This window comes from Elephas maximus, chromosome 26 (genome assembly GCF_024166365.1).
Source record: "Elephas maximus indicus isolate mEleMax1 chromosome 26, mEleMax1 primary haplotype, whole genome shotgun sequence".
Classification (NCBI taxonomy): Eukaryota; Metazoa; Chordata; class Mammalia; order Proboscidea; family Elephantidae; genus Elephas; species Elephas maximus.
Genome location: NC_064844.1, coordinates 1055434 through 1066515, shown reverse-complemented (window position 1 = coordinate 1066515; position 11082 = coordinate 1055434). Strand labels below are relative to the sequence as shown.

General features: G+C 44.7%; 1 protein-coding gene and 1 long non-coding RNA gene across 4 annotated transcripts in view; one reads left to right on the top strand and one right to left on the bottom strand.

Moving 5' to 3' along the window:
* The first annotated feature begins 6052 nt into the window (after positions 1–6052).
* Positions 6053–7084, top strand: LOC126068030 (uncharacterized). The gene is made up of 3 exons (XR_007515524.1): positions 6053–6289; positions 6827–6878; positions 7010–7084. It is a non-coding gene; the product is annotated as an uncharacterized LOC126068030 (long non-coding RNA).
* A 247-nt stretch (positions 7085–7331) lies between these two features.
* Positions 7332–11082, bottom strand: part of USP34 (ubiquitin specific peptidase 34) — a 251301-nt gene continuing 247550 nt past the window's right edge. For 2 of the 3 annotated variants that reach the window (XM_049870361.1, XM_049870359.1), the window contains exons 77-80: positions 10567–10707; positions 10329–10472; positions 9250–9409; positions 7784–9064 (exon numbers count right to left, since the gene is read on the bottom strand). In XM_049870361.1, the coding sequence (XP_049726318.1) occupies positions 8460–9064; positions 9250–9409; positions 10329–10472; positions 10567–10707 (1050 nt within the window). In that variant the 3' untranslated portion in view covers positions 7784–8459. Of the gene's footprint in view, positions 7743–7783; positions 9065–9249; positions 9410–10328; positions 10473–10566; positions 10708–11082 lie in introns of those variants that run through there. The other variant, XM_049870360.1, reaches the window with a different exon arrangement.

The window sequence follows — 11082 nt, the reverse complement described above, 5'->3', positions numbered from 1 at the left end:
GCAGGGTCTGCTTCCGTTCAGGGGTCCCTGGCCTGGGGGAGCACTGTGAAGGAAAGTGGTTGTTCCCTCCTAATTGAAAAAACCATTTTGCTCATTTTAGGTACAATTAAGGAATCCGGTGCAAAGCACTTGGGCTTGATTGAAATTCCCAAACTTTCGGAAGTGAAGTTGATGACACTGAGGTATCTGATGGAGTTTTTTTTTTTTTTTTTTCTTTTTTAAACCAAGCTTCTGCTACAGACGTTGAGCATTTGAAAAACTGTTTATTAAACTATGTGATTCCAGGGTAGTTCTGATGAATGATGGAAGGCTTGTTTGCTCATAAGGATTGCTTTACTGTGGGCAGCAGTGCGGTGTGTGGGGCCAGAGGGCTGCAGAGAAACGAGTCAACCCAGGGAGCCCACCTCCCCTACGGACTGGCGGGGGCTGGGCAGTGACTGTCCCCTCCGCCCCCGACACCGTCTTCCCGGTGTCACCTGGTTAAGTGTGACCTCTCTGTATCATATGGTGCTCAGCAGTGGGCGTGGCTTGGTCAAGGTCATTTTCTCTGTCTTCCCTGCACCGTAGCTGTTTCTGTTTAGTGGTGAAAATTCTCCACACTTAGCCGTGATCTCTCTTGGTTACAATTCTCGGTTTTTCATAAAACGTCCCAGGGGGTATGTCATGGATGTCTAGCTCTTCCCGGTCTCCTGGGAGGTGGAACCTTCTGTAACTCCCTGGTGGGCCTGCAGTTACGGCCCTGTTTAAGCTGAAAGCTTAGTTTTGGGAGTGATACTGTTACGGGAATAAGGCTCTTGCCTCTCACTGGTCAAGAATAAGCAGGGAAGGCACGTAGTTTTCCACATGAGCAAAGCTTTATTGAAGAGGCTTGCAAGCAGAGATGAGGAGGGCCTACAGCAACGCTTACCCTCATCTCACAGGACAAAAGACAGGCCCAAGTTTTTAAAAGTTCTTGAGCGGGAAAAGATCCATGTTTATTCACAGACACAGGCGGGGATATGTTAACGAACGTGCGCGCACAGCAACTTTCCAAGATGGCTCCTGTCCCAGAGGCCTCTGGGATTTGTAGCAGGACTTATCAGCCTCCCAGCTGCTGCTGCAGCCCCTCACTGCCCCTGGTGGAAAGCCACACAGGGGTCACAGGTGGATGTTCTGCCCCTGTCCCTGGGGCTGGTTTTCTCCAGCTGCTTCTGAGAGACAACTTTTAAGAAGTTTGCGGTCTATTTTTAGATACCCTGCCCCATTGTTCTGGGGAATGGCTTTGTTTCTGTACCCTGGCCTATTTCTTGTTACTTTGCAGATTTGGGGGGGCTCTCTGTTTCCTGTCTTAATACCATTTGTCCAGCAGGAGATTTCCCAAACCACGATAGTGTGACAGAGGCCTTTTCTGCTTTGTGACCATGTTTATGTGAAGGCTTCCAAAGATGTAAACACTAAATCATTCTGAGCAACATGTCTCATGTGAAAGTTATAAAATGCCATGGGGCGGGGGTGGCTGCCTCAGAAAATCTTCAGTCAGGTGTGTGGTTGCTGCACTGCTCAGAGGCTGTCATTTTACTTTGCTCCGATCCATCAGCGAAGAAGCCTCGGTTTTTAGATTTAATCCCTCAGTAGCATTACAGAGCAAACTCTTTAGATTGGAACTGCCTCTGAGACCAGCTCCAACTCAGCTCACTGGAAGGACACTAAGTGACCTCAGGGAGCCCTGGTGGCCCAGTGGTTAAAGCATTCCACAGCTAACCAAAATGTTGGCGGTTCGAATCCACCAGCTGCTCCTTGGAAGCCCTATGAGGCAGTTCTACTCTGTCCTATAGGGTCACTATGAGTCAAAATCGACTCAACTGCAACAGGTCGAGCAAGGTACCACGGAATTAACTCATTCACTCAACAATCGCTTATACGACATTCCAGGTAATGAAATGAGCTGGGTTTGCTTTTTTGTTTGTTTGTCTAAGTGCTCTCAGACTAACCCCTCTTTTCGTTCTAAGCTTATCACAGAGGCCTCCCCAGAGATCAATATGCCTCCCTCCCTGGGTCTCTCCCTTCTTTCCCCTCTTGCTCTGTCTTTGCTCTCTGCACCCCTCCTTTCCTTCTTCTTTTCCAATTCTCCTTCCCACCAAAAAAGTATAGCTCAAGGGCAGGTTATATGGGAACTTGAGTCTCCTAATTACAGTTCCTATGGGATTCCAGACCAGCACTGTCCAATAAAAATATAATACAAGGCACATATGTGACTGAAATTTTTCTGGTTGTCATATTAAAAAAGAGAGGTGAAATTTAATATTTTATGTAACCCCCAATATTAAATGTACCATTTTAACATGTCATCAATATAAAAATTATTGAGATATTTTACATTCTTTTTTTTTTTTGTGTGCCAAGTCTTCAGGATCTGTGTATTTTACACAGAGCACATCTCAGGTCTCGTTAGCCACGTTTCAAGTACTTGGGCAATTAGGGGTTACCATATTGAATAGTACATTTCTAGACCCTGATAAAACCCATGGGCCACATCATCAAAATAATGCATACACACACACAATTTTGCATGCAAATTAAGAGGTTCACAGTCAAGGTTTGGCCCCTACCTTAGTCAACGGATCCTTGGTTAAAAACACTCTCCAGCTGCTGTTGAGTCGATTCCAGCTCATGGCAACCCCATATGTGCCAGAGAAGAGCTGCTTTAAAGAATTCCCAGTGGGTGATTCTTCAGCAGTACAGCAGCAAGGCTTTCTCCCGAGGTGCCCCTGGGCAAGACGCAAACCTTCAACCTTTTAGTTAGCAGCTGATTGTTTAACTGAACCACCCCAAAACCCAAACCAAAGCCGTTGCTGTCAATTCCGACTCACAGCAACCCTATAGGACAGCATAGAACTGCCCTATAGGGTTTCCACTGAGCGGCTGGCAGTCTCAAACCGCCAACCTTTTGGTTAGCAGCCGAGCACTAAAAAACCCTTAGGTCGTCTCAAACTGTATTAACTCTCCATCTCCCTTACATCTTCCCCACTTCCCGTCATCAGTTTTTCTGTCTCATCCATATGTCCCAATGTCGTGAGAAAACATCAAGCCAAATTTTTCCAAGATTTGTATTTTTGTCTTGTAGGTGAACGCGAGTAAGAAAAAGGATCTTATGAAAACAGCAGGCTGTGTCAAGGTCAGGGAGGCCCTTGGGGATTACCTGAAGGTACTTAAGAAGGCATCCCTTGTGAACCAGAGGGTCCCTTTTCTGTTTACCCAAGTTATCCTCTGCACTGTGGTCTGGATTCCCGTTAGGCTGATGCCTAGGGCTCCATAAACAACTCTTGATGCTGCAGGATAAATTGTAGTGTGGACGCTGAGAGTTGGTGTTCTTAATTCTGTTATTAGTGATTCTCTGTATTGTACACAGCGTGAACCATTTTGCCTGTGTAATTGTTAATAGTAATTTTTTACTATTATATATGTTTTTTTATATACATTATTGTATATAAGGTACCCAGATAATCCCTACACTGCTTGGAATGAGGTTATCGTCCTCTTCCCTAAATTAGAGAAGTTACCTGCCAAGCAAAATGGCCAGCAGGGCCTGAGTCTCTGCACCTCATCCTTGGACCCCACTACTTCAGCATCTGGGTGTTAGCATAGGAGGGTCTGGGGTTGCCACTCTCCCACGAGGCCACGGGTGTGGACGGCCCCAGTCTGAATGCTGTGAGGTGGAGAAACAATAAGAAACCACCGGGTTTTGACAGACGGTAAAGGCAGAAAAGCCATTCGTAGTCGATTACATAAAACAGCTATTAGGAAAGGGACATTTTGAAAATCTTGCTATTTTATTGAAAACTTGATAAAAGCGAGTCATTTGAAAAAAGAATAAAGAAAGGCATTTGTTGTTGTGGAACTCATGTCGTTAATCATCAGGGTTTTTTTTTGTTTAATTTTTATCGTGGTGAAACATGTTTACAAGAAGACATTTGCCATTTTGGCCGCTTGTACGTGTACAACTCAGTGACATAAACTACGCCACCGGGCTGTGCTCCCATCACCACCAGCAGGAGTTTCACTCGTTAAAAAACAGAACAGTCTTGAAAGTTCAAAATGCTATTGGAGTTATTTTTGTAAGTACTAGTTCTTTTATTTTCTTATATGCTGTCTTGCTGTTTGGGGTTTTCCGCCTTACTATTTGTGCTGAAAAGAAAATGTCTATTAGAGCCATTTCCCATGTTGCTTTGTAGAATTTACAATGGGAATGATTTTACCGAGGAAAGATACGCCAACACAGGAATTAACTGTTAAAACTGAGTGAGAATACCTTGTAGGTATGACTCTCGGTGGCAGTGTTGTGTAGGGGTAAACAAAAACAAAAAAACCAAACCCAGTGCCATCGAGTCAATTCCGACTCATAGCGACCCTAGGGTAGGGTTAAAAGAAACTGCTTAATACAGTGTTTCAAAGCACTAGTCATTTGATCATGGGGACTATGAAGGATAGTTAGCAGGGCCCGCTAATCCACCCTCGCGCCCCTTTTGAGCCTTTGTTGTTGGGTGTGGTAGAGTTGGTTCCGACCCATAGTGACCCTATGTACAACAGAACAAAACACTGCCCAGTCCTGCACCGTCCTCACAGTCGTCGTTATGCTCCAGCCCGTTGTTGCAACCACCGTGTCAATCCATCTTGTCGAAGGTCTCCCTCTTTTTCACTGACCTTCTCTCTACCTTCCCAAGCATGATGTTCTTCTCCAGGGACTGGTTCCTCCTGATGACATGTGCAAAGTACATGAGACAAGTCTGGTCATACTTTTGACCCTTTAAGAGCTGCCACTTGTTATGGAAATGATAAAAAGACTCATTCTTGATGGAAAAAAACCCCACCAGGGGTGGAAGGCAGTGTATAAACAGGCTGCTTGGTGAGATAAATATTGATTTTAATTCAAAATGTCCTAAAGGCAGTCTTCTTTGGTAGGCTACAGATTACAAAACCAGGTGACTTTGAGGTTCACATACAGTGGACGTGCCTTTTCTCCTTTCCTGACTTTATGGGTGGGAGGTTTTAGATCCTGATTTTGTTATCTAGGGAAGAGGGCAGTGGACCCTTCCGCCTAACTGCTATTGCTTTCACCTGCTCATCTTTATGCCCCGTGGGCTACGTTTTGGAAGTGCCCAGCTAGGACAGGATAAGGGGTGTTCAACCACAGCCAGGGAGTGGAACAGAGCTCACAGGAAAAACAGTCTCCTTTTCCAAAGATCGGGGGAGGTGGTGCAACCCGGCTGCTTGAGCTGCTCCCATGAGTGTCTGGAAGGGGGAATGTGGGACTTGCAGCATTTTGTTTATTGAGAGGAAGACAATTTTTCAATCGAGCAGCTTTCTCTCTTGGTTCTCTATCCTCTGGAGCTTTTCCGTCAGAGGTTCAGGGCTTCTCATCCCCAGGGCACGGGGTGTCAGGATCCCTCCGTGGTACTACAGCATCTTCACTGTGAAGGATGCGAGGAACTCCCAGACCGGGACCTCCAGTGCCAACACTGGGGAAACATGCCGTTAAGAGCTGGAGCTGTTTTGATTTCCCCACGGGCCGTGATCCTGGAATGGTGACAGATAAATCTTGGGGCTAGCTTCTGTGTAATTTGCAGGGAAAAAATAGGCATTTTTAATTGATTATATCGATGGCAACATTTAGGGGGATATACTGAGTTTACTCTCCCTGGGGAGAAAGCTATTGTGCTTTATTTTCCATAAGTAAAAGCTATGTACCCAGGATAAAGAACCACCAAACCACAGTAACTGTTTTTATTACATACTTTACATTTAGGTTACAAAGGTGACAGCCTGAGCTGGAGTAACTCCTGGTTAGCTGGTGCAGAAAGTTCTAAACCTCTGCTGTTTTAGAAGTGAAAGGGAGTCAAATTCCAAACGTTTGCAGGTGAAGACAGAGGGCGAGTACGCAATCCCAGGGTCAGAGAGGTCAACGGGCTGACTCTCCCTTTGGTAAGTAATGCTTTTTATCTTTGCCGCTTTTACCTTGCTTTTATGTGAACTCATAGCAACTTGAGAACTTTAGAAGTTGGCTGTGGAGTAAATAAACATGTTATGTATACTAACTAATCAAAGATGGAGCCTTTGTCTCACAATAATTCTGCACAAGTATAAACCTCTCTTTCCGTGTGTGGTCTAGAAGTTCCAGGTTTTGCATGCGTGACAGCTTCAGCTCTGCCACTCCATCACCAGGGTCTGCACTGGCCAACGGCAGTGCCTCGTCCTGACGTCAGCACTGTTGGGGTCATTGGTGTGTCGCCTCTGTCTCCTGATGCTGCTGCAGGTACCCAGTCCCAGTGCCATCGAGTCGATTCCGACTCATAGCGACCCTACAGGACAGAGCATAACTGCCCCATAGAGTTTCCACTTTTTTTTTATGCTTAAGGTGACGTTTACAGCTCAATTTCTCATACAAAAATCTATACACGTATTGTCATGTGACACTGGTTGCAACCCCTACGAGACAGTACTCTCCTTCTTTCCACCCTGGGTTTCCTGTGTCCATCCATCCGGCTCCTGTCCCTTCCTGCCTGCTCATCCTGCCTCCGGGCAGGAGCTGCCCATTTAGTCTCGTGTATCTGCTTGAACTAAGCAGCACGTTCTCCACAAGTATTACTTTGTTTTATGGTCCAGGCAGGACACGTTTGACGGTAGAGATGGTGAGTTATCGGTGGCGTTGGTGTACCACATACAGGACTACGTGTGACCTATCCAACCTTCTAGAGCTTAGGGACCTTAATGAAAAGGGTTCGCTGTTTCCACGTGTTGCTATATTGTGGGCAGTTTTAAAAACTGTGAAATTTCTCTGTTGTTTTTTCAGCTAACGAGGAAAAAGAGGGTCATGAGATGGAGGTGGAGGACCTGGCCAGAAGGTATGTAATTAGCACCTCGTGTGTGTAAAGGTCCAAAAACCCCAAGTTGCCTTCACCCCCATGAGAAGTAGAATTGTATGGATAACTTTCCTTTTCACAATACAGTAATAAGCTTCCTATTTTTCTTCCAGAACTCTCTGAAGCAGCAGCACTGAGTTTTGTGCCTACCCCAGGGCAGACGGAATTATAGTGGACTATAAAGCAGCACATCTGTGACGAAGAGAACGTGAAATGGTGTTGGCAGAAGCAGCATTTTGGAGAAATAAATAAAGGGTTTACTGCAGCGGACCATCATAAGTTAGAATTAGCTTAATTAGAAAGATTTTACAAGGGTATTACTTTTTGTAAGCGGAAAAAAAGGTCACGCTTACTGCTTCCCTATCTTTCCTTTTAAAACAGAAAACAAAACCTCTACTGCACGTTGAATGAAATTTCATTAACTTATATGGAACTTTTAAAAATTGTTCGAATCTTTATTATGACTAGATCCTGCACTGAGTTAAAGCAGCAAGCCACCTACTATTCGGTGTTTGCCTCCCCTCCCAGAGATACTCCTCTGGAAGTGGACCGACTTCCTCGGGGGAGTCTGTAGTTTCCCAGCCACGGCTTGTTTTTCACAGCCAGCTTACTTTCAGCTCTAGTTTCAGTTTAAGAAGATGGAAAGATAAATGGGATCTTGGTACTGTTCCTTTATTTCAGGGTTCTCAGGTGCAGCTCCCAGGTGGTCACGTGAGGCTGGCTCGGCTGTTCGGTTCACTCCTCCCAACCAGCCCTGGTCAGCCCTGTCGCAGTCGTGCGCGCGGGGGTGGAGAGGCCTGGGAAGTCCACGTGCTGAGGTGACCTTCTGCACCGCCACTGCCACTTCTAAGGAAACAACACGATGGATGAGTGCCCCCCCCAGTTTTCTCATCACTTTCATATGAGAAGACTGAAGCAATGTAAACAGATGAAAAGTCATCACGGTCAGTTTAATTGAGTGCACAGAATAGCAATCAGTCATGTCAATAAAAATAAAACAATTATTTTTACATCAAGTGTGCTTTATTTCCTCCACAGGTATCCTGTTAAATAAAGCACCATTTATATACTGCCAGGCCACAGCTCAAGAGGATTCTTTACAGAATCAAATTTCTTGTGGTTGTTTCGTATACAAGTAAACTTAATTTTGATAATAAGAACCACAGCGATCGGAGGCAATCTGCCTCTATTATAAGGTACAAAACTGGCACAGAGGACACCATATTATACACAGTAAAAATGCTGTAAGTTTAAATTACATTGTACAGGGCCAGGGAACCCTGTTCCTCCCAGACAGCCATATTAAATGAAAGCCACTACAGTGAACTCGTAATTACATAAAACATACCCATTATCTGATTGCCCTTTAGAAAGTGTATTGAGGATGCAAATTTTTTCATCTGGAGTTCTGCCTGACCAAGAATTAAGCCTATAAATCTATCTTGCCATTCAAGCAGAGAGCACTGGACAAACTGAAGCACGAAACAGAAAGAAGCAAAACTTATACAAACAGCATGGGGCGTGGGGGGAGAGGACTTAAAAGCAGACATGCCACACCTAATGTCAAGAAGCAGCCTGGTTTCCTTTGCCAGCTATCCTCGTGACCATGTGGATGGTAGACTCAATGGTCCGACACAGGGTGTCCAAGATGTCATGCTGCTGCGTGTGACTGAAGAGTCCTCTGGAATGGCCACAGCTGAGCGACAAAGCCTCAGGGTCCTGGGGGGGCAGAGCCTGACCATCACAGCTTCTCAAGTCAGCCAAGTCAGACAGAACAGCCGAGATCGAAGTAGAAGGGAACTCGGATTCCTCCTCGGCTAAGCCAGGATCCTTGGAACAGTGGAGGTCTTTAAATTCTTTACAGTCTTCAAATCGACCACCAGTGGACTGTTCTCCTGAATGCTGTGGCCTGGCGCCTGCCACGTCTTCTGAAAATGAAGATGGAGCCTCCATCCGGTACTCTTTAACAGAACTGTTTTCAGGGGAAGGAAGGTCTTGCTCAGTGCCTGGGTCGATAATCGAGGAGTCTCTGGTCTCGTTGTCTGAAGTGCTCGTTGGGGTCAGGACCTCCCTGGTTTCTGTCTTCACATCGCTGATGCAGCTATCCGCAGCGTGCTCCTCATCACTGCTAACTCGCCTTCGTTTCACAGGAGTGGCCCCCTCATCATCTGGGAACACAAACACTCAAAATGAAACAATTCTCTGGAAGGGTCATTAAGACTATCATCGGGGGTGGTTTTAAGAAATTAACTTCAGCGTTTACATTAAGGAGGCTCAACTAAACGTACAGCTACTGTAACTGGGTGCATGTATTCTTCCCTCCCCCACCCTAAGGGTAGTATGAGTCTATAACCTTTAGTTTTTCTTTCTTTGGCTTCTTGCTCTTGGGGTGAGCTTCTCTGTTGCACACAAGTCCTGCATTTGCTTAAAAGCTCTTGCAGAGTTGGAATCAGAGCTGGGTTCAACTGTTTGGGAGTGTGTACTGAGAGGAGCAAAGCAAGTGCCCGCAGGTCCTACAAAAACCCAAATGTGAACATTTCAAATTCTAAAGCCAATGCTTTGACACAAACTGGTTACAGTTAAATGCAGACATTTAGTATTTCAAGAATCCGTTCTGGTTTCTCCAGCGCTTTCAGAAGAATGCTAAAACCACCACAGAGCCAGCATCCCACAGGACAGGACCCTGCCTTGCTGATTTCAGCTCATTACCACCGTTACTTTATGCACCACCACTGAGGCTGAAGACTCAGTAGTGATTTCTGAAAATGGAAAAGCAAAAAAATGATCAACCATAGAACTTAGGCAGATTTACACAGGAATTTCAAAAACAAGCCTCAAATAACCCATGAGAAATTTAGTTTTTTCAGTCTTATTAATCTAGAAATCACAGTTTCTATGTGGTGGGTGTCACAGAGTAAGGCCTTCTTCACTTGGCTGTGTAGCCTGTCCTGGCATCTAAGCATTTCATTATTTGGGAGGCAGCTGCTGTGTCCAGAGCGCCCCATTATTCCACGGCACAGGTGTCAGTACACACATGGCAACTAACTGATTCCTTAGTTTTAACTGGCCTTGTAATCAATAATAGATCATTAATCTGATTATTTTAGTTACTTATAAGCCACAGGCAATAACAGAAACCACACAAGTCATGTTTCAAAAAATACAAGCCAGTAGTGATAAAAGGAATGTTCTCTTAGTGGTCCTACTGCCCTACGTTCAACGACAGCAGCTCACGGCTCCTAGGTGACGTGGCTATCGTGCAAACAGGTGCAAGGTGCAAGGTGCAGTGAACGTGTATGTTGTTAAGAACTTGGTTAGCTTTTTTTCATCATGTGTGTTTTAAGATTTGAATAATAATCATGCTAAGGCCACACACAGAGTTGATTTAAAGGAAGGCCTGAAGTATGTAACTATCCCTGGCCCAGTTCTTACCCCATTTAAAGAAGCACTTGCTTTGGAAATTTCAACTCGATTGGTGAAATCAGATTGTAGGTTCTGATACTGATTTATCAAGTTTGTAATAAGGGTGCTGATCAAATTGGCACAGTTAGCTTCAGAAAACACTTGACCTTGAACCTGAAAAAGATTAAAAGAAAAAAATCTCCGAAAGACCAACATAAAGAAAACAGCATCGTAACTCACTGGACTGAGTTTCCGAAGTACTACGTACCTTTAGGAGAAAATGTGTCATGAATGTATAGACAATGTTGTTGTTTAGAAAAGTTCTTTCATCCATTAGGATACATTTAATATACTCTGCAAAAACAGGATCTTCACACAAAAGCTTGATGCAGTTTTTCGACATAGCAGACTAGAGTGGGGAGGAGAGCACTGATGTTGAGCACTGAAATAACTGGAAACCTTACACGCATTTCTTATGACACCCACCCCAAGTCATTCTTTTAAATCCTGTTTGAAAAGCCGCTTTTAACTCAGTCTCCTGAACACTGACTTACAGCAGCTGTCCTCCCGACAAATTAAAACGCTCGTGATTTGGACTACGTGGGCGTTGGCAGAAGAAACTTGTAAAAAGTCAGAAAGGCAAAACTGCAAAGAAATGCAGCTTTATCATCGTACATAAAAAGCTAACAAGGGCTGGAAAAATAAGGCAAACAAGGAATTGATGAGAATGTTATCAGGGTACCAATGAATAGGTAACCAAATAGTACTAAAACACAAATTTAAG